Source organism: Phoca vitulina, unplaced genomic scaffold (assembly GCF_004348235.1).
Source record: "Phoca vitulina isolate PV1807 unplaced genomic scaffold, GSC_HSeal_1.0 scaffold97, whole genome shotgun sequence".
Classification (NCBI taxonomy): domain Eukaryota; kingdom Metazoa; phylum Chordata; class Mammalia; order Carnivora; family Phocidae; genus Phoca; species Phoca vitulina.
In genome coordinates this window covers 282,604-310,153 of record NW_022589800.1, presented here as the reverse complement: position 1 = coordinate 310,153, position 27,550 = coordinate 282,604, and the positions used below count along the sequence as shown (strand labels likewise).

Here is a 27,550-nt window from a genome sequence, read left to right as displayed (position 1 = left end):
CTCATGTGTTCTCTCTCATTCTCTCTCTCTCAAATAAATAAATAAAATCTTTAAAAAAAAAAAAAGGCTGGAATTATACAATTCTGGAAGTTGGCAGGCTGGTGAGGCTCAACAAGCACCTACGGAGAATTTGTGTTGTTCCTTTGGGGCACTGCTGGTCAGGGACTGCATAGCCGGTTCCTGCCTTTGAGGAGCTCAAATCAACTGGGAGGGGTTAACAACAAAAATGTCCAGTGGTGGATATGACACGAGTAGATGGGCAACACAACCTGCTGCAGACAAAGTCTGGGAGAGGGAAGAGGCCAATGTAGTCTGGAAAGAAAGGCAGAGAAGGCAAGGGAACGATTGCTGGTAGACTTGGGCTCCCCAGCCTCAGCTGCCAAAATAGCTATGAGGAAAGGGAAGAACTTTACAGGGCAAAGTAATGGGTTGGAACAGCTATCAAGATTATGAACCAAACAGTTAATGAGGGAGAAAGAGGAATGGTCTCTTAATCGATGATCAAGCCAGAGGGCATGGTCGGTCGTGTAGCAGGCCAGCTCGGTTTACCTCCAGGACCCTCTCTGACCCTCACTGGCTAAACAGAAGAAAGCAAATCATGTAGGTTGGCAGGCTAGGATGGAAGCTAAAAACCTAGTTTATGGTGATAGAAGAGAGAAAAGATTAAGGATGCGGCGCCTGGGTGGCTCAGTTGGTTCAGCGTCTGCTTTCAGCTCAGGTCATAAACCTGGGGTCCTGGCATTGAGCCCCCCCACATCCGCATCCAGCTCCCCACTCAGCGGGGAGTCTGCTTCTCCCTCTTCCTCTGCCCCTCCCCCCATTCTGTTCTCTCTCTCTCTCAAATAAATAAATAAAATCTTAAAAAAAAAAAAGGAAAGATTAAGGATGGAACTGAATGGAAGGGGGCCCCAGAAAAATTCTGGGGATTTTAGAGTCCTAGATCTTATCAGGATGGTTGTTACAAGTGAGCATACAATTGTCAAAACTCAATGAACTGAACACTTAACTGTGCATTTTATTGTAGGAAAAGTATGCTTCCAAAAAAAGAAGAAAAGAAATGCTATAATCAAATTATAATACTTGAGGAGTGGGAAAAAAAGACTAGAACAGTTAAGATGCAAACAAAGAGGGAAATTAGACCCCAGGAAAAACTTGAACCAGTCTGAGAACCAAAGGGATGTGGGTATTTGAGGAAAGTACAGACACCTACTATTTGCCAAACCTTGGCATAGAATCACATATTTCGATTTATCTGCAGACCTAGCACTACCCAGCTAAATTCACACAGTATTGTGCTGTGGTTCACCCAGGGGGAGGATGGGAGAGCGGTGACAGAGGACCCGCACAGCCCAGGCCAACAGCAGATTTTGTGGTAGTGCAGGGTGGGCTGTGCCATAAAAGATGCGGGGGGGGGGGGGGGGTCCTCCGGTCCAGGAGGCAGAAGGGGAGAGAAAGGCAAGGAATGCAAGCTATGTCTGAAGGGATTTCTCCAGAAACTTGAAAATTCAGAAAATTGGGTCCATCTGTGACCCAACTTTCTCTTTCACAAATAAAGGAATGGAATTTTATTTATTTATTTAAGCTTTTATTTGAAAGTAAGAATTTATTTATTTATTAAAGATTTTATTTGAAAGTAATCTCTACACCCAACATGGGGCTCGAACTTACAATCCCCAGATCCAGAGTTTCATGCTCTACAGACTGAGCCAGCCGGGCACCTCAAGGAGTAAAAGCTTCAAACACCAAACCTAAGAAGTCAGAGCTCTGATGTGAAAACATGTAAAAGGTCTGGAAAGATATGCATCGAACTATACCCCACACCAGAGGGAAGTTACATACCTACTGGGTAGTGTTGAATTTTGTCAGCAAGCATGTGCTTTCTCATTTCCTTTATCAATTAAATTCTGTTCAATCCAGTGTTGGATCAAAGAACAGTGTTGATAAAAACTGGGGCCTGTCTTTGGTGGCTCATACCTGCAATCTACGTTTGACACACCCGTGGGCATGAAGAGTGACATCCATCACTCACTGCTGGGCACCGCCCTTTCATTTGCTCAAGCCAGTGACAAAGTTTCAGGGAGGTGAGGTTGGGCTGGGGACCTGAAAGTCTGGGGCAAGGGCAGGCAAACCATGTCTAGAAAGGACTAGATAATAAAAATGTTAGGATTTGAAGGACACACAGTCCCTCTCACACTATTGTCATTTTTGCACAAAAGCAGCCGTAGACAGTATGTAAAACAGTCGTGGCACAAGGCCAACCAAGCGAGGCCTGTCTGCTGACCTCCGCAGCAGTGGGCCTGCCTCCAGACTGCACATCAGATTCACTTCAAAGGCTCATAAAACCACTACTACCCAGGTCCCACCCCCAAGATTCCAAATCTGGGGGAGGGCCCAAACATTTTTTGTTTGTTTTTAGGTACCAGATGATTCTGATGTGTATCCTGGGCTGAAAACAATTGTTCTAGGGGCGCCTGGGTGGCTCAGTCAGTTAAGCGTCTGCCTTTGGCTCAGGTCACGATCTCAGGGTCCTGGGATCCAGCCCCACATCAGGCTCCCTGCTCATTGGGGAGTCTGCTTCTCCCTCTCACTCTCCTCTGTGCTCTCGTTCCTCTCTCAAATAAATAAATAAAATCTTTAAAAAAAATACACACACACAATTGTTCTAGAAGGAGAATCATGGTCTCAGGAAACTGCTGGAGTTTTGGGGGCAGGAGTGGAGGGTGCAGGGTGGGGGACAGATGAATGGAGAAGGACCCAGGGCTGAAGTCTAGATTAAGATTAGGACTATGTGCAGTCCACCTGACAAATTAAGTGCTTCCAGTATTTTGATTAAATGCTCTTTATTGGATGCTTTTGCGTGCACAGCACTGTAAGGAGCTGCCCCAACCTGAGGAGTCAGCCCCTTCACCACCCTTAGTTAAGGCGGCGATGGGGGCGAGGGAGAGGGGCAATAAGTTAGCCACCTTCTACCTAACCTTCTTTCTGGGACCATTCTCTATAGGCTCCTGCGAAGTTGCGAGCCCTGTGGAGACAAAGGGGGTGAGGAAGGACAGGCCCGGGAGGCAGTCCCCAGTCCCTCCCCAGCTAGCGCCCCACACCTTCCCCATACCCTGTGTATCCAAGGCCTTGGGCCAGCTGCGTGGCCTGCAAGCCCCGCCTGCCCATTTGACAGAAGAAAATGAGGTTCTCCTCTTCCAGCTTCGGCTTCTCGGCGGAGTACAAAGCCTGGAAAGCAGCGGGCTCCATCTGCAGGGCACTTTCCAGCTCAGACACTGGGAGGAGTCAAGGGGGTAGAATGGAAAGTCGGCAGTGGGCGATCTCAGGTTCAGACCAGGCCTGGAAGGACTGGATCTTGGGGCCCGGACAAATCTCCAGAGGGCCCCAAAACAACATACGGTGACCACTCCCCCTCCCCTCCAAGCTCAAGGGCCAGACAGGCCCACCTGCGCAGGAAGGCAGCCAAATAGCTGAACGGGAGCCACCTCCCCAGCAGCGAGGAGGAGCGGCGGGGGGATACCCAGCGGGGGTGGGGGGGGGAGATCAAGCGTAGAAAAGCGGGTCCGCCCCTTCCTCGCCGCCTGTAATCCGCTCGAACTGGAAGGGCCAGTTCCGCTGCCAGAATCCGCCTCCCACCAGCCCTTCTCCAGCAAGCTGGGATGGGGGGCCTTAGAGGAATACAGAACCCCCTGGACCGTGCTTTCCCCACGCCGCCCTAGGAGCCCCTCCTGGACGGCCTCTAGGCCACCCGCGCGGGCGTCCTCTGTCCCATACCCGGGATGTTGAGCGCCCCCGGGATGGTCCCCGCTGCCGCCTCCTCCCGAGACCTCACATCGATGAGCCGGGCCTGGCCGGAGGCCAGGAGCGAACGCAGTTCAGGGAGCGAGACCGTGGGCGCTGAGGAAGGAGGCACGAGAGCCCTGAGCGGAGCGGGCTGCCCGGCACTGCTGCGCGGCGCCCCTCCACCTGGCAGCGCCCCAGCCCGGGAGCGGGGGCGAGCGGACCTGAGCCACGCCCCTCCGCTCCACCTCCTCCCGGGGGCTCCACGCGCTCCCAGGGGGGCCGCAGGTAGGACGGGACGAGGTCCCAGGTGTCTCCCCGCAGCTACCTCCAGCCATGGTGCGCGCCGCCACCGCGAACCGCAGGAATGCCGCCCCGGGCCGCCCCCCGGGTGCCCGCAGCATCTCCCCCGCCCTCGCGGAGCCGGGACCGGAACCGGAAGCGAAGGCACCGCCTCCCGCACCGCCCCCGCAGCACCTGTTCGCTGATAACCCGCTCACCAGGTAAGTTCTTGCGATTGCCCAGCGCCGGGCGGGCAAACTGGTCTGGCCTAGGCACTGGGACTCGGGGTAAGGAACACAGGAGCAGCACCCCACCCTAACCTTGGCCCAACCCTTACTGGGCAAAGTGCAATGCGCCTCCCTCCCTCCTGCCCCAGGGCCCACAAAAGGAAAACCAGGGGACAACAGTGGCTCTGAACGTTTTATCTTTAAAAAAAAAAAAAAAAAGTAAAGAAAGAAAGAAAAAGGAAAGGAAAAACCATCCCCACAAGGGGAAGGCCCCACGTGGGCCCGTCTGTTGTTCTCCCTGGCTCCAGAGACTTCTGCACAGGCCTTAGCTGCTTGTCGGCTGATCTCTTCCTGCGGCAGCAGCCACTCACTGCTAGGTATCCTGTTCCCCACTTGTCGCTAAAGCCTGATCCCCAGAGTCCCCGAGTGCACATCTGAGCTCCGGGATAAGGAAGAAACAGGGGCAGCGCCAGAGCCCTGGGGCAAGCCAGAGCATGGCTTGTGAGCAGACCCTCTGCTGGCCCTCTCAGCAAGCACAGGGCAAGCCCCCACGTTGCCTGGGCCCGGTATCCAGCACGGAGACAGCACATGCATCTGCAAGAGCACAAGGGCCCGGGGGGCTGCGCGGTGGAGCCGGGCCAGGCTGTCAGCGCGCACCCAAGGGTGTGTTTCACACGACCGCAGGTGGCTCTGTCACAGGGCCTTGGGTCAGAGCCACGCCTTCTCAGCTCCCCCTGGTCCCCCGCCAGAAGCGGGCAGTGAAGGAAAGGGGCACGGGGTTAGGCTGTTGCTCCCGGGCTATGTGCAGCTCTCAGAAAGGGGCGGTAGGGCCCAAAGCCCCCAGGTCCCCACAGTTAATTGCTGTCATTCTTGATGACAACCTCGACTCCGTGGTGCCGCAGCTGAGCTCGGAGCAGCAGGTTCTTGTTTTTCAGATCTTCCACCTGGCATGGAAAGGAGGCCGTGGAGACAGTGAGCAGACAAGCTGGCGCGGCCAGATCCCGCACCGTATTCACACATCCGCTAGTGAGGGGAAAAAGATGAAGGCCCCTCTATGGAAACCAGAGGCGGGCGTCCCTCACTGGCTCACTGGCCATGGAGTTGAGGAGGGCTGGAATGAGGAGGGGTCTGACCTGCTGTCGAAGCACATCATTGTCCAGCTGCAGCTGGTCAAGCCCCTGCAGTTCTTCAGACAACCGGTGGTTACTCTGTCGAAGCTCCTGGATATAATCACAGGCTTTGGACAGAATTCCACCTTTACTCTGCAAGAGAAGGCCAACGAAATGAGGACTAAAATAGGTGACACCTGGCTTGCCTTCCCAAAGCACACACTTTGGACCTCCTTTTCCCCTAAGGGTAAAATGTGGTAGAACATTTCACAAGGATACAGGAACCTCAGAGAAAGATAAGCAAAGACTACTGCCGTGTGTGCCCTCTCTACCATTTCTGGAAACAATACCAGGAGACAGAATTCAGGCATCCTGCCCACTACCAGGGTCTTGCCATGACCTGGCCAGACTTGGTGCTCTCCATGGAGCAGTCTGGGATGATCTTGGACAGCTGCACAATCCAGTTGTTAATCTTGTCTCGGCGGCGGCGTTCCACTGCGGGCCAAAAGGGAGGACAAGGTGACTCAGTGAGAACTCAACCACACGCCCTGTAGAGCCACCTAAGCTCTCCCGCTCAGACACCCCCGCTGTCCCCAATCCCACCAAATAATACCTACCTTCATTATGCTGAGCCCTGCGCTTCTCATCCCGAGTCGTCCTGGGAGCTTCTGACTTCCTGACAACAGAGCCCGGGGTGGCCAGAGTAAGGGAAGGATAAAAAAGTAAGATCGGAGGTTGGGGTACGGATTGACACAGGACTTGGCAGGGACCAAGACCACCACGGCAACTGAGAAGAACCGGGGCCTACTCACGGGGAGTAAGGGTGAGTCCTGGGGGCAATGGAGCGCTGGCTTCCCCCCTGCAACACTTCTTGTGGTGACATCATCACAAAGAACTGTCCTGTGAAGATGCAGGGTAGGTTGTGTCAGGACATGGGACTTAGGAACCTCATCAAGCTCGGAGGCCAAGGTCCTAGGCGCCTCCTCTAAAAAGGGAGGCTACTTCCTCCTGCTGGAGGGGCAGCCCCAGACTCAGTGCTGCCCAGGTCTTAGGGGGCAGTGAGGGGTCATGGGAAAGGCCCACCGCCCCCAGCCATGCCCCACGGCCGATCCTAGCCCCTCCGGCCGGCACCCTCACACAGCTCACCAGTGCCGGGAGGGGTCGCCTGCCCCAGGAGTGCCTCCGAGCCCTGGGTGGTAACGACAGCTGCTGCACTCCCCGATGTGGCACCCCCCGCCCCATCTCCCACCGCAGTGCTGGGGAAGTAAGTATAGTGCGTCTCGGCAGCTGTCCCCTCTGCGTCAACCGCATCATCACTGGTGAATGCACCCTGGATCACCGCCTGGGAAGGGCAACAACAGGACAGAGTCCAGTGACAGTCAGCTACTTCCCACTGAGCTACTCTGCAGCTTCTATCCCTGGGGGGGGAAGGAGGGAGAAACAGCCAGAAAGGGAAAACCTAGTGCGTTGAGACAAGGCAGCCCCAGATGCCTCACGCCACCCCCAGCTCCACCCCCATCTCACGGGTTCAGCTTCATCTTACTCCTCGCTGCTCCAGTCCCCTCCCCAGCCCAGGCCCTGGCACCTGGGTCATGGATTGAGTGGCAGGATAGCCACTGATGGCGCCAGTCCCCTCAGTCTGGCCATCCAGCTGCCCCTCAGACACCTGGATCACCCTGTACATCACCTAGAAGCAGGGAGGAAAGGGAAAGGTGCGGAGAGAGAATACAAGAGTCAACGCTGGGGACCCCGGGCCTCTCAGAAAGCTTCTCTCGGATAGAGCCCTGAAACAAGAGTGCTTCAGAGACAAAGCTTCAGCAGTCCCCCCTTCTGTCCCCAGAGGTTTCAGCCTAGCCCCCACCCCACGGCACCCCACCCCAACCTCTACTCCAAACCTCCTCCCCCAGCCCCTCCCCCCACCCCCTCAGGAGTCCACATCTTCACCGCCTCCTCCAAGCCAGGTCTCCCCCCCGGACAGGCTCATTACCTCCCTCAACCCCAACCCCAGGTAACACCTGCAGGCAGCTGGCCCCCTCCCTTACCTGGCCCCCATTCTCAGTTCGGAAGACGTACTTGACGTTGGGATCAGGGAAGGTGGCAGCTGACTGGATGCTGGCAATAGCCACACTGGTTGGGTCCTCCCCAGTTGCCACTGCTCCTGAATTAAAAGAGCAAAGGAAAAGTCTGCGACTTACTGCCTTTCTCCCTCTGTTCCACCCGCATGTCATTTAGAAGGACCAGGGTGCACAGGAGATGCGCCCATGGGGGAGGGGGAGAGGCCAGGCTGGGCTCCTGGTCTCAGGTCTGTTTCGACCACTCACCCTCCTGAATCTGCACTGTCCCCTCTTCCGCTTCAGCTGTTTTCTGCTGCCTGTTTGCGACAGGACAAAAGAAAGAAGAAGGGAAGAAGGGAATAAAAAGCTCACTGACCCAGTAACATATGGCTTCCAAACTCAATGGCATCCCCGATAGATGCTGGGTTAGGTTAGAATAACAGCAGCTAGTATTTACTGAGTGTTTACTGCGTGCATAGCACTGAACTACGCACTTAACACACGTTATTATTTAATACTAAGAACAGCACAATGGGGTAAGTAGCACTACTTGCATTCTGTAGATGAGAAACCAGATCACACAGCTAGTAAGTGATGGAGCTGAAACCGGAATCTAGGTCTACCTGACTCGGGAGCCAGTGCTCTTAGCCATTCTGCATTCTCCCAGGCCTCCCATCTCCCGCCCCAGACCCTACCTCTTCTTCACTCACCCCTTCATCTCTCTGTAAGGGGGCACATCCGAGGAGCTGGTCCTTCTTTGGAGGTCTTCGTATCTCCTGCCTCACAGGCCTGAGTGCTAAGTCCTGATAGAAATCAGGGAGTTTGCAGTGAGTCCAGGAAACTGAATAGCCTCTGTTTCAAGAAGCTAGGTTCCATGAAGACTCAGCCAAGAACATAATCCAATCAATCCACAGAGGACAGTCCGTTTCTTCCATTCTGATACTGAGAAGTGGGCTACGGTGTTGAAAAAGTAACTCTACAGATAGTGTTCCTCCGCCCTCCATTATCGCTCCAAGTCATGGTGGAGAGGGGATGATTATACTTAAAGACTGAGACACAACAATATCTGGATGGATCATGACTAAAGTTACCATGATGGGCCACTACTTCGGGATTAGGAAGGCCATGTTTAGACCACCACTACCAAAAACACAGGGCCACTGAACACTACTGCCTCTTCCAGCCTCTGAGCCACATGCTGTACCAAAAAATTTCTGTTCTCAAATCTAGGAAGGGGAAAACTCCCTGAACCATAAGGACATACTGGGCCCTTGGGCCTCATTCTACTTGGCCCCTTGGGCTCCTGCTTTGCGGTGTCCAGATTTATGTCATTTGTTAAAGACCCTCAAGTCCAAGTGTATCATTTTCAAGCCCCTCCCCTATTTTCTTCACCAAGCCTTCCCTAGAACAACACAGTTGCTAAAATGTTGCCATGACAACTCCAAATCAACTGAACCTCAGCAAGAAGGGAAAAAACTCCAGGCTCAAGGTTCGGAAGGAGAGACAATGGAAAAGGAACTCATTTGCAAGGTGTCCGCCTTAGGACCCTGACACCCAGCCAGAGGGCAGGAAAAACAAAGAGCTGAGGAGAGGGGCACCTGGGTGGCTCAGTCGTTAAGCGTCTGCCTTCGGCTCAGGTCATGATCCCAGGGTCCTGGGATCGAGCCCCACATCGGGCTCCCTGCTCGGCGGGAAGCCTGCTTCTCCCTCTCCCACTCCCCCTGACTGTGTTCCCTCTCTCGCTGTGTCTCTATCAAATAAATAAATAAAATCTTTAAAAAAAAAAAAAAAAGAGCTGAGGAGACAAATGCCTCCAGAAAGATACAGCTCTATGTACAAAGCAACAAAATTATCCCCACACGAACGGGTAAGATTTTGGTCAAGTCTCTACCCATAAGGTCCCCCAAACCTTCCTATCTAAGGAAAAAACTTCAACGGATGAGCCCTGGAAAGTCCGCATCGAAGGAAAGTGTTGACCAAAAAAAAACCAAAAACACCAAAACCCAAAAAACAAACAAAAAAAATAAAGAAAAAAAGAAAAAAAAAAAAAGAACTGAAAGTGAAACTGTCCGGAGGAAGTAACGCTGCAAGAAGATCCCAGTCCCTAAGGGGAAGTAGCACCAGCGTTTCGGTACCACCTACCTGTCCATCCTCAAACCTACGATGGGCCCCTCCGAGGCTTCGGCGCTGACTGCAGGAGGAGGCGATGGAAGAGACGGCAGGGCACGGGAGGCGTCTCTATCGCCCACAGCTGTCAGCCAGGGGCAGCCTCTGAGGACACCCAGCAACCGGGTCGGGCTGCTTATTCAAATCTTAGTTGGACATCCGGAAGCATTTCCTGAGCATTAGGGGATGCGACACGGAAACGCGGACAGGATGTTGTGGCGTGCACGCTCGGGCCAGGAGGGCCCAGCAAGAGCCCCTGCTAAGTCTGGACACAAAGGGGAAAATCACCAAGATCCCGAAAGAAGTCCGGCGCCCCGACCTTGCCCGAGAAGGCGGCGTCTCCCCGCAGGCCCCGCAGCCGGCAGGCGCGAGCCCGCGAGCCCGGGAGCCCGCGAGCCTGGGAGCCCGGGCGGCCGCCGCGCTCGGCCCGCGGCCCGGCGCTGCGCACGGCGGCCAGGAAAGGGCGCGGGGCTCGGCGGGCCCGCGGTCCCGGTCCGCGGCTGGCAGCGCAGGAGGGCGGGGACGCGCGCGCTCGGGGGCGGGGAGTGCGCTCGGCCCACAAAGGGGGGCGGGAGAGAAAGAAGCGGGCACGGCCCCCTCCCTCAAAACAAAGGCTTCCTTCCCGGGAGGTCCGCCACCTGAAAACGGGCAGAAAATCAAGGCTGCCCTGCCTGCCGGCCCACCCAGCCTCCAGACCCCCGACTCGCGTCCGGTCCCGAACTCACCGGCCGAGGCCGCCGAGGCCGCCGATCTCCCCAGACCGTGTTCTCCCTCTCCGGACTCGGAGAGCTCCATGGACAGCTGCTCATGCGCACTCCCGGCCTGCGGCCATGTTGGTGAGGGGCGGAAGTGTCTCTCTCGACCCGCCCAGCCTCCTCAGCCTCTGAGCCGCCCCGCTTCCGGTCTTTCCCGCTTGATGTGGCTGGAAGATGCGGATGGGTGGGGGTGTCGCCGGGGCGGAGACGAAGGAACTTCCTGGGATCCGCGGAGAATGACACTGAAGTCTTTGTCGCTCTCGGCAAGAACGGGAGAAAGACAACTAATGTGTGCTACCATCTTTCTGCTGGACGGGGCGTTTTTAGGGGTAGAAGGGAGCGAGGCAGGCTTAGATCAAAGGGAAGGAAGTCGGACGGAGGCGCCATCTTTAACAAGGGCCACTTGGGAGGCCATCTTGGATCAGGACCCTCTTTTGGTGTCCACTGGAGAGGAGGACAGTTATGGGTATACTCTTTTGTATTAGCGTCAGCAGTTACTCACCCAAAGACCCTCAGAGCTTCGAGTTTTTGAGAGGCTTTCAGCTGCCGTGAGAAGGATCTTGATTCTGTTCCTCTCAGTTAAGACCTACCCTTAATGGATGTGGAGCAGTGTGGTGTGATGAGAAGAGTTTAGCCTCTGGAGCCAGACGAACTCGGGTCTCCAACCTGCCGCTCTCACTTCTTACCTCTGAGATCTTTGGCAAGCCTTTGACTTAATCAACCTCCCTAACTGACCTCATTTTACAGGTCTCCCATCTGTAAAATGGAGATACCAGTACCAACCTTACAGAACTGTTATGTGGCCTAACTAAAGGGCATAGATTCTTTGCTTGTAGAATACCTAGCCTTTACTGGTAGACAACTAGCATTATGTAAATAAAAGTTTCTCTTCCTCATTTCCTGACCACCGTGAACCTAGCTCCAGTTTCTAGCCACGGGTCTCCATGACAACAACTGAGGAAGAGCACCCAAACAACAACAGCAAAAGGACGTTTTGCCAAACACGAAAACGCGATCCCTATCACCTACGACTCTAATAAGAATAATGAGACCCCACAGTTTACATATAAAAGTACAACTTTTATTTGGAGACATTGCTTCTTACTAGAATGGAACCTGTGGCCCCAGCCTGTCTGGAGAAGCAGTCCCATGGCCTGAGTTATGCCATTCCCCTTCCCTGAAATAGGAGGAAGGTATTCCAGAGGAAAAAGGAGAAGCCAGGGAGATCCGTACAAGGCCTCTTTTCCTAAAGGTGACTGGAGGCAGAGGGTAGAGATTCTGGAAAGGGGGCCAGTCCCTCCTTTGAGGCCTTTGAGGCCTTGAACGAGCTCCTTGACATGTTCCTCCTAATCTAGAGCTAAGAGGGTCTGGAGGTATCCAAGAGCAGAATTAGGATGGGCAGTTCAGAAGTGTTTATGTGTGACAGGCTCTGACCTGGCCCTGTCCTCCCCTCCTCCACCCTGGGCTTCCATGAAGGGAAGTGCACAGCCTCAGAGGAAGGCAGGAACTTGGCTGGAGTTCCCTCTTCATTCTTCACTTTGAAAAACCTCTAAGTATTCTGCCTACTCTATATTCCCTTTGACCAATGACCCCACTCCCTCATAACAGGATCTTGGTGACTTTCTTGGGAATATCCAAAGGGATAAGTGAGTGCTTTGTGTCTGAGACAAACTCAGGTAAACCAACTGAGGCAATGCTTCCCACAGTCAAAAAGAGAAGCTGGAGGGTCAAAGCCTATGGTGTTGGGCACTCCAGCTGCTCAGGCTGCAGAAGAGACAGCTAGTCTGGGACCCTGGAGATTGGGGACAACTTACTGTCCTCTTTGCCCAGTGCTATGGTCCTACTCACAGTCCCTCACCTCTCGCAGGGTTCGCCTGTGTTTCAAATGCATATGATCGGCGCTGGGGGGACAGAAGAGGGACAGGGGGCTGGGGTTCCCTGGGGGGCAGACTATGCCGACTTCGGTGTCCAGACCCTTCTGTGTCTTCAGGTGGGAGCTCCAGGCAGCTAAGTGGCCGAGAAGAATAGGCAGGGATCATACTACAGGGGGAGGTTCTGGGGATGAGGCTATAGTCCCCACCCCCAGTACAGGTCTGGGTCCGCCGAACTCCCTGAGCCTCAGTCCTCTGGCGGTCCCGGGCTAGGGCCACAGCAGCATCAAAAGAAAGACTGCCTCCATTCCTCCAAGAGGAACGGGAGGCTCGGGACGCCCAAGCCCTTTCCCCAGGAGTCCCATCAAGCCGACCAGGCCTCGGGCATGGGTTTGCAGGTGCCACGTGGATCTTGCTACACATTGCACTAGGCATCTTGGCAAATTGTGGTTTGGGGGGCACCACAGGCACAGAGCGGACCTGTTGGACCTGAACCAGGGTGGAAGCCAGGCGCATGCCCACACCACTAGCCGAGCCAAGAGGACAGGGGCACAGATTGCAGCCCTCTGGACTGGGCTGTCCCTCAGGCTCCATCTCCTCTGGCTGGGGTGGCTGTGGGGCTGCTTGTTCTGACTCAGAGGACTGGGAATTGCCCTCTTTGGCACTGTCAACCTCCAGGGACTCTACATGTGACCCTTCAGGAAGGGAGTCCTTTCCTAAATGGTCACCTCCAGCCCCCTGGTCTCTCTCAGACTCTCCATCCCCACTCTCCTGGTCCATGCTGATCTCCCCTTCTCCTTCAGCTGCTGCTTCTGGGCTTCTGCCATCTTCACCATCTCCTTGGTCTTCTCTTGCCTCTTGGTCCTCCTGCCCCTTCTGTCCTTTAAACTCATCCTCTCTGCCTCCTTCAGCCTCTTGTTTGTGTACAACTTCCCAGCTCTCCTCAGCAACTTGGTTTTCCTGGACCCTACACTCTGGGTCGCTTCTGGCTTGTACCTGGCCTTCCTCTCCTTCCTCAGTGTCTTCCTCTCTCTCAGTCTTTCTTTCCATCTGCTTGTCTTTGCCCTGCTCTCCTCCGGTTCCCTCCACATCCTTAGCTTCCTCCATACTCTCATCCTCCTGCTGACCTTTGGACTCCTCTCCCTTGACCTCTGTCTTTTTCCCACTCCCTTCTTGCAAACTGGCCATCATCTCTTGGCTTCCCCCAGCCTGCCTTCCTTCCTCACCTGCCTCTCCATCCTCCACCTCACTCTCTGGACTACCCTCAGCCTCCTCCCTGATGTCCCATGTGCTTTCAGGCTCAGCCTCCTTGTCCTCCCCAACTTTGCAGCATGCCTGCTCTCCCTCAGCCTGCCCTGGAGCCCCCTGTCTTCCACACCCTGCTGTCTCTTCCTCCAGATTTCCTGGACCCTCCCAGGTTGGGTGTTTGGGCTCCAGAAGGGGACTTAGGTCATCATAGGCACTCAGGAAGACTTCCTCCCCACTTTCCTCCTCTCCTTCGGGCCTGGGTTCAGCAGAGTCTGGGGAACAGCAGCTGGGAGCCAGGACAAACTGCGCCTCATCCAGAGACAGGTCATCCAGGGGTGGCTCCACAGAGAACTCCTCCACCTGTAGGCATAGCACTGGGGTTCAGGACCAGGTGGCCCTGTCTACCCTCTGGCTTCCTTACCACCCCCAAACCCAGCACAGCTCCTCCTTACCTGAGGCCCAACTCCCAGGAGCTCCTCCAGGTAGCCCATCCCAGGGTCGTCCTCCCCAGGGGAGAAGGCTGCTCCTGCTGCTCCTGCCTTGGCCACCTCCCCATCCTCCACCCCCACCCACTCAGGCTCTGAGCTGCTCGAGTCCTCTAGGAAGGAGAAGGAATCCTGCACCTCCTGGGACAGGCAGTCCTCCAGGGCAGGGGCCATGTCCTCTGGGCCACCGTCAGCCAGGGGACCTGTGGCTGAACTTGCCTCCAACTTCTCATCTGTTGGGAGAAAGGTATTCTCAGGAACACAAAGATGAAGACCAGCCTCGATCCTTTCCAATGTGGGTCTTCCTAACATTGCTATGTACAGGGCCAACACTCCCAGCCTAGATACTCCATGTGGCTGATCCTCTCAGATCAATATCCCTAACTACTGGCTTGACTGAGCTCCCACCAGCTGCCAGGCACCAGGCTGTACATTTCACAAGGCATTATCTTATTTTTTCCCCACAAAACAACTCTATAATGTAGGGTATTTATCCTCACTTTAAATATGAGGAAAGCAAGACTCAGATTTGTCTAAGATCCCAGCTCTGCTACCTCCAACCTAAATCAACAGCAAATAGTTTAACCTAGGTCTCTGGTTCCACTGCAAGCAACAGTGACTGTGCCATAAGATTATTTGAGAATGAAATAAGCTGATGCCTGCAAAGTCCTTATCACGGCACCTGGCACATAGTAAGCCTTCAATAAATGTTAACTATTAGTATTAATACCATTATTATTATTATTATTATTTTTACCATCATCTATTATATATCCCCACCTTGTACTTAGTAATCCCTACTGTATATGTCTGACACAGACTCCCATTCTTGGGTATATCAGTGATCTGAAGGATGCCAGAGATCCTCTCTCCATGAATTTCACAGAACCTGATAATATTACTGGATCCCTCCAACCTGGAATCCAGGGAGGCAGCTGAAGGTAACCACCCAAAGCCCAAGGCCCGAGGCCTCTGCCATTCCCAGGACAGATCCCTGGCATCAGAGCTTCAGCTCAGAGTTCTAGTCCCTTCTCCCAGTCCTCGGAAATCCCTGGGGCCTCACCTGGGGGGCCAGGGCCAGGGCCAGAGGCAGGGTTTGGCCGGGGCTGTAGGGTGGGGCACTCAAGGCCACGGGTGAGCCTGGCCAAGGAGACGTTAGTGATGATGTTTGGGGGCACACTGAGGATGGAGGTGATGTGTAGAGGGAGGTTGACATTGTAGGGGTCCGAGATGTGGACTCCAACACAGCGCTCTGCACGGCTGCTGCCCCCGGCGCGGATCACTGACCGCCCCACTCGTGGCGTGCCTGGCTCAGAATTCGTGCCGCCCAGGGCCTCTGCCTCGGGCTCCTGTTCACCTTCTGCTGCCTCCACAGAATCATTCTCCAAGCTGTCCGGCAGCAGTGGGCTTGGCCGGGGACTGCTGGGTCCTGCCAGCCCCTCTGGCTCTGTGGAGGAGAGAGAGGGATAAGCTCAGCTGCGAGGGGCCCAGACACCTCGGGAAGGTTCTGGCGGATGTCCCCTGCTTTCTCAAGCCTGAGAGCCAGGACAGCCTGGAGGGCACCCGGTCCAGCTTCCCTGGGCCACTCCTGCAAATGCTCCACAGCCAGCCCAGTGCACCTACGCTAACTTAGGAACCCCCTTCCCTCTCTGCAGATACACTCACTGGCCATCACTGCCCCCCACCCCCCACAGACACACACACCACTCTGAACCTCTATGTACACTCATATGAACACACCCATTGATTAGATGACAAACTCACTACTAAACCTAACATCTGGGACTGCGGCAGGTGTGTCATAGGCACTCATTATATATTTTTGAAATTAGCACACACGGCCTCGTGCACAGACACAAACACAGGAATGCACACACTATGGGCTCATCCCTAATACTGTTATTCCTTTGCAGACACAGTCACAGACATGCTTGCACACAGGTGTTCACCAGCCTGTGCATGCACGTATACACACGCACCGAGTGCACACCTATACTCACCATCACTGGCCCCAGCTGCAGCACTCAGTGAGTCCATGCTCTTGGCTGGCCGCAAAGTCCCCTTCTCGGATTTGTCCTCTGCAAGACACGGATGTTTGTAGAGCCAGGGTCTGGTACCCCTTCAGCAGAGCCCCCCTACATCACTGCAGACTTACCCCTGTCTTCAGCCCCCCGGGGAAGTTTACGCTTGGTCTCGTGGCCAGAGCGACCCAGATTGAAGATAGATCTCCACTTCCTGACCTTCAAAGACCCCTTTCTCCTGGAGGGAATAGAGAAAACATTAGGGTTGGAGCCTGGTGGTCAGTGTGGGGGAGGAGGGCCCAGGAAGGAGGCCTTACTTATGCTCTGCAAACTCGATGATAGTGTGGTAGGGCCGCATCTGTGGGGGTCCGTCACCAGCCTGCAGGATGCTAGGCAGGTGGTAGGGCAGGGACCTGGGCGTAAGGTCTTCGGGGCTGCCTGATGCACGGGCCCCTGGAAGTGATCGCCATCCACTCTCCATCTCCGCACCTAGGAAAAGAAGAGGAATTGGCCAGCCAAGAACAGAGATGAGAGAGGGCTTCAGGTATCCAGATCCTCATGGCACCCCCCACTCACCAGCTAACTACCACGCTACGGGTATACTCAGAGGCCTTTGGAAGCAGACCCTCTGTGTCTAGCTCCTCAAGAGGGAATCCTCAGGGACATGGGGCAGGAGATCCCAGGACACTGGCCCTGTGGGCTAGGGGTGGGAATGATCAGTCAGTAGCCCCAAGAACCAGGATGCCTGCGGGAGGGGTCTGCTCAAGTACAGACTACACCATCGTCTCCCCAGGGTCTTCTCCATGTGACCATAAGCAACATCCCTCCATGAGACTCGGTTCTCTCATCTGCAGAACATGGAGACTGAACTAGGTGACCTCTGAGGCCCTCTGTCACTCTGACATGACTCCGGCAGAGTGTGGTGGTGTGGTGGGTGGGAGGAACACTGACCAGAGAGAGCAGCGCCCCCGAAGAGCTGGTCCACGTGCGTGAGGATGAACTCGACCACGATGGACTGCACGCGCACCTCCATGAAGGCTGCTGTCCCATTGAAGCCGGACGCCTCTATGTCCTTAGACCTGTGGAGATGTGGAGTTATTCCCCTCCAGTCCCACCGTACTTCCCCATTGGAATTCTCCCTAAAAATACCCTAAACCCTCTCCCCTGCATGCCCTTAACCTCATCTCCACCTCTTACATGCATGATTCAAGTCTCAAATGCCACTTCCTTCCGGAAGCCCTCTTGGACACCCCCCTCAGAATTAATCTCTACTTCCTTGGCACACGAGAGTGCCTTGTTATAATGAATATCAGGATTTCTTACAGTCTGCCTTGCGTCACAGAGAGTGATATGCAGGCCAGTTCTCCAAGAGACTGTAAGATGTTTGCTGAACAAACATTCCACAAGGACTCTTCCTCTTCCAGTCCCCAAGCTCAGTGATACAATGTAAGAAGACACAAAGGCCTTGTGTCCAGTGGGTAAACCGCATCCCACTCAATGTACTTCTGAACCTTCCTGTTTCTCTCTGGGCTCGGCAAGACCCCCACAGCCGTCTCCAGTGCACCCACACAGACACCCCCATTCCCGAGCAGCCTCTGGGGCTAGGCTCTGCCCAGACCCCCACCCACTGCTCACGCATGTGCCCACCTGAGCAGGTTGGGGGCCCACACGATGGCCAGGTTGCGGGCGTGCATGTTGGTCTGAGCACTGAATGAGGCCATGTGCACCAAGTGTCGCATGAGGAATTCCAGGGTCCTGCAGAAAGGAGGCATCAGGGGCTAAGGGTCAGACAGAAGACACCTAGGGCAGGGGTAGGATGGAGGTCTGGGAGCCAGAAGAGAAGAGACAAGTCAAGGCCCCAGGGCTGTTTGGGGGTGGTCGGGACTCTGGGAGCGGGGGAGCCCCACGCACCTATAGTTTGGGACAGGGAGTTCTCGAAGCACCTCTAGGATCTTGACCAAGCGCTCAGGCTCCAGTTGCACTCCCACGGCATCCTGGGAGGATGGGAGGAAGGTTCAAGAAACAAGTCAGCTCTGGGGCGCCCGGGTGGCTCAGTCAGTTAAGCGTCTGCCTTCGGCTCAGGTCATGATCCCAGGGTCCTGGGATCGAGTCTGCGTCTGGCTCCTTGCTCAGCGGGCAGCCTGCTTCTCCCTCCCTCTGCCTGCCCCTCCCCCTGCTTGCACTCTCTCTCTCTCTCTCTCTCTGACAAATAAATAAAATCTTTAAAAAAAAAAACAAAACAAGTCAGCTCTGCCCCTGCTTACTCCTGGGAGCACTGAGCCCGACTCTCAGAAACAATTCTGGGCAGTACCCCCACCATCCCGCACCCCAGATCTTTCGAAGGATGCTGACATAGCAGACAGAGCTCAGAATTTGGGGCCTACAAGGCCTGCAGCTGGGTCTTGACTATGCCACTTAATAGCTTTGTGACCTTGAGCAACTTCCTGCCATTCTGCCTTAGCATCCTCCTCAGAAAGCTCTGGCACAGGACTACCTTGGTGGTCCCTCCCTGTGGGTGCTCCAGGGGCTGTGCGGTTATCCCAAGGTGCCCAGGAAGGCCTGTGCCCACCCAGTCTAGCCTGTGTGGCCTGAATGGTGTGGGCTGCTATTCTGGATTTCTAAATGCTATTCTGCTCAATAAGATGCAACTTAATTTGTAAAATGTTACTGAATTCAAGATAGCATTTTTGTCATGTGTTTTCTTATTCCAAAGATGTTCGACATACAATCTGCTCCTGGAGGGGCATGCCTGAAAAAGTGCTGACTTCTAAGAAGGGTTCTCATTCTCTTAAACGTAAGGAAGCTCTGGTCTAGGTGATTTCCAAGGGCCCTCTGCTCTCTGTCTGGGTTCTACTTTACCCTAGTCTCGCCCCTGCACTGTGTGTGATCTGCAGGCCTTACGAGGAAGGGCAAAGAGAAGAGGGACGGGAGGGCGGAGGTAGCAGGCCCGGGGGGATTTGCAGGGAGGGGTCTTTTCATTCTCAGGTGGTCTTGGTCATTCAGCATCACAGGACACTGTCTGGCGTTGGACACACTTGGGAGGTCAAAACCAGAGCAGTCGCCCCTCAGCCTTGTCTCCCACCCTCCTTGCTTCTCAACTCACAGCAAACTTATCATAGAGGCGGTAAGTGAGCAGGGGGTCTGGCAGTTCTCTGAAATAGGCCTTGCACAGGGAGGAGACGCAGTGAATGTCCTGGAGGTAAACATCTTTCCGCAGGTCTGGCTTCCGCTCTGCCTCAAACTCCTGCCTGGGGAGGTGCAGAGTGGTCAGGAGTGGTGGGGGCTGGGGGAAGGCGGGAGAGGTGAGAGCTGAGCCCAGGGGCCCAGGCAGGGTCGAGGGTCAACATGCACGGGCCTTGGAAGGAGGCTGTTGGGCAAGCAGGCATAGATGGATACGTCACTGCGCGGAGTGGGTGTGAGGGTGGGGGAGGGGCTAGGGAAGGGGTATGCGCATGAGCAGGCATGCGCGTCAGGGGTGTAGCTGTGGTGTGAGGAGCAAGGGTGGGGTATGTAGGACTCAGTAAAAGTGGGGAGATGAACATACCTGTGTTTCTGGGTAGGTGTAAAAACGGAGGGGTGTAACTCTTAGAAGGAAACATAAGTGTAAATCTTCATGACCTTGCATCAGGCCACAGTTTCTTGGATAACACACCAAAAGCGCAAGCCGCCAAAGAAAAAATAGATTACACTGAACATCAAATGACAACCTTTTGTGTGTCAGAGGACTCTACCGAGAAAGTGAAGACAACCCGCCGAATGGAAGAAAATATTTGCAAATCATAGACTTGGTAAGTGTCTAATATCCGGAATATGTAGGGGCGCCTGGGTGGCTCAGTCGTTAAGCGTCTGCCTTCCGCTCAGGTCATGAGCCCGGGGTCCTGGAATCAAGCCCCACATCGGGCTCCTGGCTCAGTGGGGAGACTGCTCTTCCCTCTGCCTCCCCCCTCCCAATCCCCAGCTTCTGTTCTCTCTCTTGCTCTCTCTCTCTCATAAATGAATACGATCGTTTAAAAAAGTATCCAGAATATATAAAGAATTCTTACAACTCAAAGGAAACAAATAACCCAATTTAAAAACGAGCAAGGGATTTGAACAGCAAGTTCTCCAGAGAAGATACACAAACCAGTAATCTGCTTGAGTCGCTAACTATTGGGAAACGCAAATATAGGTGAAGTATCACTTCACACCCACTAGGATGGCTGTAATTCAAAAGACACACAGTAGGGGCGCCTGGGTGGCTCAGTCGTTAAGCATCTGCCTTTGGCTCCGGTCGTGGTCCCAGGGTCCTGGGATCGAGCCCCGCATCGGGCTCCCTGCTCCGCGGGAAGCCTGCCTCTCCCTCTCCCACTCCCCCTGCTTGTGTTCCCTCTCTCGTTGTGCCTCTCTCTGTCAAATAGATAAAATTAAAAAAAAAAAAAAAAAAGACACAGTAACAAGTGCTGGCAGATGTGGAGAAATTGGGAGGCTCGGGGCTGTGAGATGATGCAGTACCATGGAAAAGCAGCCCGGCAGTTCCTTAAAGACTTCAACATGGAGTAACCTTATGACCCAGCAATTCCACTCCTAGGTCTATAGTCCAGAGAATTGAAACCATAGGTCCACATGAAGACTTGTCGTGAACGTTCACAGCAGCATTATTCAGAATAGCCAAGAGGTGGAAAAAACCCAAATGTCCATCAGATGATGGATGGGTAAACGAAATATGATTCAGCCACAGAAAGAGATGGCAGTGCCAGCATCTGAGGCACCTGTATGAACCCTGGAATCACGCCAAGGGGAAAGCCCGACACAGAAGCCTCCAATCAGACGAGTCCACTTATATGGAAGGTGCAGAGAAAGCACAGTCATAGAGATAGAAGGTAGACCAGTGGTTTCCAGAGGCTGAGGGAAAGGAGGAAAGTGGAGCGACTGCTTTCGGGTGTTTCTTTTGGGGCTGAGGAAATGTTCTGGAATTAGATAGCGGTGATGGTGGTGCGACCTTGTGAATGTACCAAAGAAATCACTGGATTGTACATTTTTAAAGAGTGAGTTTTATGGTATGTGAATCATATCCGAAAATTTTTAAGCTGGGTGGTTGTATGTGGGAGCGGAGACATATGTGTCCGTGTAGACACATGCATGCCAGCCTGGGGGGGAATGGGGTGCGTGGTCGCAGCCTTTCCTGAGGAGACTCCGGAGCGCGTCCCTTAGACAGCACCTGGCACCCCTGTTTTTCCTTCTCCCCCCTTCCCCTGGCCTCCTGGCCCATAGAGCCCTCCCCTCACTGCCTGACTCACCGGAGCTTCTGGATGTTGGAAGAGACCCCTGAGAGACGGTAGATCCCGTCCACCACTCCGTACTCCTCCACAAATTCTGCACAGCTCTTTAGCACCTGCGGCACTGGGGACACAGATGGGGCAGAGAAAGAGAAATCAGGTCTGGGAGGTCAGAGACCACCGGGGACTTGAGAGATGGAAGCATCGGGGAAGGGGTTCGGGGAGACTGGAAGCAGAGCTCATGAATAAAAACTTGTCAGCAGGATTCTTAGAGGACATCAGCTCCAGCCTGCCAATCTCTCTGCAATCTCTCTGCCCACGGGGTTTGGAGCCTCTGCATAAATCCCCCCAAGGGAGGGGGCGCGCACTGACTCTCCAGACTGCCCACTCCTGGTAGAAAGCTCTGCCTTCATTGAACTGAAATATGTCGCTCTGTAATGACTAGTTTGTTTTCCAGAATTTTCAAAGGGGTAGCAGTCTGGTTGGAAGGGCACTAGGAGTAACAGGACAGGTCTCGAAAGTACATTTATTGAACACTCTGTATAAGATGAAGGAACATTCGTTGTCCTGACCCAAATGGGGCAGAGCTGACAGGGACTATTGTGAAGCACCCTCTCTTGTAAGCAAGTGTGTGGGCGTCGGGTCTGTCCTAGGAAGGTACACAAAATTGGGACTGGTCAGTTCAGGAGAAAAACACCTAGGTGCCAAGCACTATGCATTAGGTATTCTAGTCCCCAGATAAGAAAACTGAGGGTCAAAGAAGTAACAAGTGTCTAGTATTGCCCAGCTAGGGCCAGGATCCAAATCCAAGGGTGCAAAAAGTTGTATTCTCTCTCCCAACCCGGCCCCCCTCCCCTGTTACTAGACTTTAAGCTCCTTAAGGACAAGATCTAACTGTGGCCAATTTTTTTTTCTTTTTTGGTGCCCTCTCTGAGGCCCGAGCAGAGTGACCAATTTGATGTCTCTCATATTTTCTGACATGGTGTCTCAGACACAGGAAACCCTCCAACACCAGGTATGAAATCCCGTCTTCACAAGACCACATATTTATCTTTCTGAAGCCTTCCCTGCCTTAAATCCTTTGCTCCATAAACATCTTGCTTCACCCCAATCTTCATTGCTCACCTCGCAGATCTAGAATGAAATATAAACTCAGCACAGTATGTTTAAACCCTTCACAAACCAGGCCCAGCTGCTATCCCAGCCTCAGCTCCAGTCATTTCCCCGACAAACCCTCCGATCCAGCTCTTTGCTACTCCGTGAACAAGCCTTGGTATTACCTTGCCTGAAAATACCCTTCCCTCTGTCTTCGACTGGTCAACTCCTATGACCCCTCAAAACACACCTCAAACATCACCTCTGATTCTGAACCCTTTGCTTCTATCTGTATTATAGTACCTACCGCACTTCGTTATCACTAGTTTCTTTTGTCTCTACACCTCTGACACATAATAACATTTTCCCCAGCGTTTAGCACAGTGTTGAAACAGAATAGGTGCTCCATAATGGTTTATTTATGACTCAGCGAAGTAATCAGTTTTGAGGCTTGGTGACATCCCTTGGAGATTGAAATAGAGAATATTGCCTAAGAAAAAGACTAAGTTCAATTAACCAAGACTCGCCAGAGAAATCCCTGTCACGTGTCAGTGTCAGAAAGAGCTGCTTCTCCTTAACCATCTTTTTTTTTTTTTTTTTAATGGGCTTTATGAGTCTTATACCTGATTATGTTTTTCTCTTTACTTGAATTACCAGGAAGCTCAGAGCCCACATCTAGAAACCATATAGCATCACTTGATATGCATTTCTGGGTACCTATCTTACCTCCTCTTCTTGTTTCTCCTTCAACACAGTTCCTTCAGTCATTTTATTCTATCTTTTTGTAAAATTTTGGGATTTTTTTTTAAAGATTTTATTTATTTATTTGACAGAGAGAGACACAGCGAGAGGGGGAACACAGGCAGGGGGAGTGGGAGAGGGAGAAGCAGGCTTCCCGCGGAGCAGGGAGCCGGATGCGGGGCTTGATCCCAGGACTCTGGGATCATGACCCGAGCCGAAGGCAGATGCTTAACAACTGAGCCACCCAGGCGCCCCAAAATTTTGGGATTTGGATCACAATTTTGTCACAATTTTGTGTACCTTCCTATGACAGAGCTGAATCCTATGCACTTGCTTACCCACACACTTCCATCCCAAGTTCTTGGGGAAATTAAGTAATTAAGTAAGATGGAAATACAGAATGAAGGAAATAATAAACCCATCAACCACGATTGTAAACCCTCCTTGTATGACCCCGTTTCCACACCCTTTGCCCGCCTGCACCCCAGAGCCGGGATTTGGGTGAGACAAGGAAGGCACAAGGGTGAAGAATTTAAGGAGGCACCCACTCCTAGGGCTGTGCAGGTGCCAATTGCGCACACACACGACCTTGCGAGTGAGAGCCTCCTTAAGAAAGAGCCACCCAGGGGGTGCCTGGGTGGCTCAGTCATTAAGCGTCTGCCTTCGGCTCAGGTCATGATCCCAGGGTCCTGGGATCGAGTCCCGCATCAGGCTCCCTGCTCAGCGGGGAGCCTGCTTCTCCCTCTCCCACTCCCCCTGCTTGTGTTCCCTCTCTCGCTGTCTCTCTCTCTGTCAAATAAATAAATAAAAATCTTAAAAAAAAAAAAAAAGGAAAGAGCCACCCAGGGGCTCCCGGCTGGCTCAAGAGCCATGCGACTCTTATTCTCGGGGTTATAAGTTCGAGCCCCACACTGGGTGTAAAGATTACTAAAATAAATAAATAAATAAACTTGAAAGAGAAAGAAAGAAAAAGAAAGAAAGAAAGAAAGAAAGAAAGAAAGAAAGAAAGAAAGAAAGAAAGAAAAGAAAGAAAAGAAAGAAAGAAAAAGAAGAAAGAAAGAAAGAGGAAAAAAAAAGAAAAAGAAAGAAAGAAGAAAGATCGAACCCAGGGCACTGATGCAGCCCCGAGAATGAGGGTTTTGTTAAATTTTGTACGCTGGTCCCCTCTCTTGTCTTGCCTCAGTCCTGGCCGTACAGTTCACCCACCATCCCTCCTTCCAGGACCCGGGCCCATTTGCCAGGGTGGCCCTGCCCTCAGGTTCCCAGCACTGAGTGCAGAGGCGGGGCAGACCCTTCTCAGTTGGGTTGCTGCTCTATGCTCAGGTACCTGACGCCACCCCGGCTCTTTTGGCCGCCACATTGCTCCATTGGCTCCTAGTCCACTGTCACCGAAAGCCTAGGCTTCTTTCACAGGAATGGCAACCAGGCCAGATCTTCCCCCATCCTGCTTTCTCTGTGGATTTTGAATCTCCTGAAAAAGCCCTTAAAGGGCACCTGGGTGGCTCAGTTAGCTAAGCATCTGACTCTTGATTTTGGCTCAAGTCTTGATCTCAGGGTCGTGAGATCAAGCCTGGTGTCTGGCTCCATGCTGGGCATGGAGCCTCTTAATATTCTCTCTCTCTCTCCCTCTCTCCCTCCCCCACCACCTCTCTAAAAAAAGGGGAGGGGGCGCCTGGGTGGCTCAGTTGGTTAAGCGACTGCCTTCGGCTCAGGTCATGATCCTGGAGTCCCGGGATCGAGTCCCGCATCGGCCTCCCTGCTCGGCAGGAAGCCTGCTTCTCCCTCTGACCCTCCTCCCTCTCATGCTCTCTGTCTCTCATTGTCTCTCTCACAAATAAATAAAATCTTAAAAAAAAAAAAAAATTAAATAAATAAATAAATAAATAAATAAAGGGGAGGGGGCGAAAAAGGAAAAGAAAGTATTTGAGAGCCTAAGGAATCAGAGCCACAGAGGAAATGGGTCAAGGAGATGAGGGGAGAGATAACAGTCAGAGAGAGGTGGGGAGTCCAGGAGATAGAGATCAGAGTCATAGGATGGGAGATGAAAGTAGGAGACAGAGCTGAGGTGATGGAGTCAAGGAATGGAGACATCGGGGAGTGGGGGCAGGGGCAGGGAGGAGAGCTCAGAATTTAGAGACCTGGAGAATCAGAAACCTGAACAAGGTAGCAAAAAGGTAAAGTTTAGGAAAAGGAGGAACTCAGAACAGGTAGGGCTTGGGGAAGGAAGAGACCCGCCTTCCTAGGGCCGGGAGCAGGGAGAGGGCGCTGAGATGGAGCAGATAAGGATGGGGAAAACTAAGCTAATCAGGGAGGATAAACTAAGCAGGAACACAGATCTCCACTAGCGTGGGCTTTCTTTCGTGCTGAGTCTTGGGCGAAAGGGAAAAGCCATTGCCAGCGTCGCCCTGTCCTTTCACTTCCCACCTGTCTGTGCCAGGGGAAGGGGGGATGGGGAGAGGCCGCCACTGCTGCTCTGGAGGCTGAGATCGCGCCACCCGTGGGCTCAGGTGAGGTTCTGAGGAGGGGCAGGAGGGGCTCCTCTCCTCCTCCGGAATTCACTAGGACCAGGCCCCGCAACTAGATGTCTAAACCTTCAGAGAACAGGCCCCTCACCTGCTGGGAATGCAGAGGCTGGGAGAGGACACAGGAGTGGGGTCTGGGCTGGCTTGGGGTGGGGGTGGTCTGTGTTGTAACACGGGGCTGCCAGGGGCCACAGGGAAGGGCAGCACCGGGGTGAGGAGACCGAACTGAGGGTTTGCAGAGCACTGGAGGAACATCAGCCCCATTGGATCATGTGGCCCTTGGCCAAGAGTCATGGTTCTCAAGAGGAATCCCTTGTAGTGGAGTCAGCCCTGTGCCGGCAGCCGGGCTCTCCGACCCGTGGGAAGAGAAAGGCAGAGCAGAGCCTTCACCGCTGAAGCTGTGTAACACTCTGCTTTGGGGCCCGGGGTTTCCCTTAACCGAGGCCAGTGGGGATGGGGGCCTCTGGGGGAGGAGAAAAGGGGAAGGAGGTGTTTGGGGACGAGGGGGCGGGGCTAAGGGCAGGAAATGAGCTAGGAACCACCATCACCCTCCCTCCACTGCAGGAGCCACAGCCCAGAGCAGAGGAGAGGACAAAGAGGAAATGACAGATTGGGGTGGGGTGGGCTGGGGAGGGGGGGAAACGTGCCCTGCTCTGGGAGGAGCTCCAAGTGCCAAAAACAAGCTGGACTGGGCAGCCAGGATACCTGCGGTCAATTTCAAATCAAATCAAGCTAAGTTTGTGAGTGGATACTCCATGCCAGGATGAGCCCAGGGTTGTCCCTGCTCCCGCGGGCTTCCGAGCCCCTCTAGGGAACCCAGGGAGGCAGTAGACAGGCCCCAGAGACAGTCCCACATCCACTCCTTTGCACCCTGCACCCCTATCCTCCACCCAGCCTCAGGGCATCTCTCTTCCCTTCTGTGCATCCCCCATTTTGGCAGCTTCTCCCCTCGCCCTCCGCCTTGAACCTGTTCCTCCTGGGCACAGGGAGGGTCATGGAGATTGGGGGGGATCCCACCCCACACCCTCACTTGCAGCCCACCAAGGCTGCAGAGGGCCCAGAGCCCCACAACCACGTCCCTGGGCACTCTCCTCCAACCAGGAAACCCCCATCCTCCCCAGTGCCACCCTCAGACTTTCCTAGGGCCCTTCTCCTGCTCCTTTCATTCAGACCCAAGGACCGCCTGTTGGCCCTTCTGCCACTCATCTGCTGACCCTGTCGTCCCCCCAGCCTCCCGCTCTGTCCCCAGCAGTGATGCCGTCGCCTCTCTTTTGCCTACCTCTCTGAGTTTCTCATCTCTCCATCCTCTCCCCACCCCCAGCCTCCCCATACCCAGGTAGTTACACAAGGGAGCCCCCTGCCTTCTCTACTCAGCCATATTTCCTGCCGCACCTGCTCGTCAGCTTCCTGGGCGCTGACCCCAAGCCACTGCCCCTTCGCCGTGTCCCTCGGACTGGACCGGACTGCAGAAGCTCCACGCCCCCCACCCAACAGCAGCCCTGAGCCGCCTCCTTACCCTCCTGGCCCGAACGCTGTAGCTGTTCCTGCAAGTCACACCCAAACACCCTCTCCTTCGAGCTGCCCTTCTTCTTTCCTTTCTGCCGAGACTTCATGGCTGGAGCCCCTGGGCCCTGGCCCAGCCACCTCTGCCCCCCCAGGACCTTTGCCCTACCAGCCCCCCATAGGATCCCAAGCCAGCCTCTGGGCTTGGCCCGGCCCCAGGGGGCAGGGCTCCAAACTGGGGGTGGAGGGTGGCCTGGGCAACAGGCAGCGGCTCCTGCCTCTGCCTCTGGGCCCCCCCGGCTACTACGCGGAAGTAGCCGTGGAAGAGGAAGCTGCCAGGACCCTGGCAAGAAGTTGTGTCTCGTGGCCCAGGCTGGTACTCGCCCCTCTGGCCCTGCTCAGCCGTGGGGGAGCAGGAAGCTGTGCAGCTCCTCCAGCC

The 27,550-nt window shown here is 54.0% G+C and overlaps 3 protein-coding genes across 5 annotated transcripts; all 3 read right to left on the bottom strand.

Annotated features, from left to right (window-relative positions):
• Positions 1–2,834: 2,834 nt before the first annotated feature.
• On the bottom strand, positions 2,835–4,199 carry TSTD1 (thiosulfate sulfurtransferase like domain containing 1). The gene is made up of 4 exons (XM_032397254.1): positions 4,106–4,199; positions 3,772–3,894; positions 3,110–3,272; positions 2,835–3,022 (listed from the first exon to the last, which is right to left on the bottom strand). The coding sequence occupies exons 1-4, from the start codon at positions 4,179–4,181 to the stop codon at positions 2,971–2,973; spliced, it is 414 nt and encodes a 137-aa protein (XP_032253145.1). The 5' UTR covers positions 4,182–4,199; the 3' UTR covers positions 2,835–2,970.
• A 291-nt stretch (positions 4,200–4,490) lies between these two features.
• USF1 (upstream transcription factor 1) lies at positions 4,491–9,880 on the bottom strand. Of its 2 annotated transcripts, XM_032397252.1 has the most exons (11): positions 9,592–9,880; positions 8,160–8,252; positions 7,717–7,766; positions 7,438–7,553; positions 6,981–7,082; positions 6,542–6,737; positions 6,208–6,295; positions 6,013–6,071; positions 5,796–5,890; positions 5,420–5,548; positions 4,491–5,230 (listed from the first exon to the last, which is right to left on the bottom strand). In XM_032397252.1, exons 2-11 carry the CDS (start codon positions 8,165–8,167, stop codon positions 5,141–5,143), a joined length of 933 nt encoding a protein of 310 aa, XP_032253143.1. In that variant the 5' UTR covers positions 8,168–8,252; positions 9,592–9,880; the 3' UTR covers positions 4,491–5,140. The 2 variants fall into 2 exon arrangements, with proteins under 2 accessions (XP_032253143.1, XP_032253144.1); XM_032397253.1 differs by lacking the exons at positions 7,717–7,766; positions 8,160–8,252; positions 9,592–9,880 and having other exon boundaries at positions 7,469–7,554.
• A 680-nt stretch (positions 9,881–10,560) lies between these two features.
• Positions 10,561–27,447, bottom strand: ARHGAP30 (Rho GTPase activating protein 30). 2 transcript variants are annotated; one of them, XM_032397249.1, is made up of 12 exons: positions 27,125–27,447; positions 21,272–21,374; positions 19,099–19,243; positions 17,907–17,989; positions 17,643–17,750; positions 16,947–17,074; positions 16,313–16,484; positions 16,130–16,233; positions 15,975–16,052; positions 15,038–15,421; positions 13,942–14,207; positions 10,561–13,849 (listed from the first exon to the last, which is right to left on the bottom strand). In XM_032397249.1, the coding sequence occupies exons 1-12, from the start codon at positions 27,219–27,221 to the stop codon at positions 12,215–12,217; spliced, it is 3,303 nt and encodes a 1,100-aa protein (XP_032253140.1). In that variant the 5' UTR covers positions 27,222–27,447; the 3' UTR covers positions 10,561–12,214. The 2 variants fall into 2 exon arrangements, with proteins under 2 accessions (XP_032253140.1, XP_032253141.1); XM_032397250.1 differs by lacking the exon at positions 27,125–27,447 and having other exon boundaries at positions 19,099–19,239; positions 21,272–21,351.
• Positions 27,448–27,550: the final 103 nt, after the last annotated feature.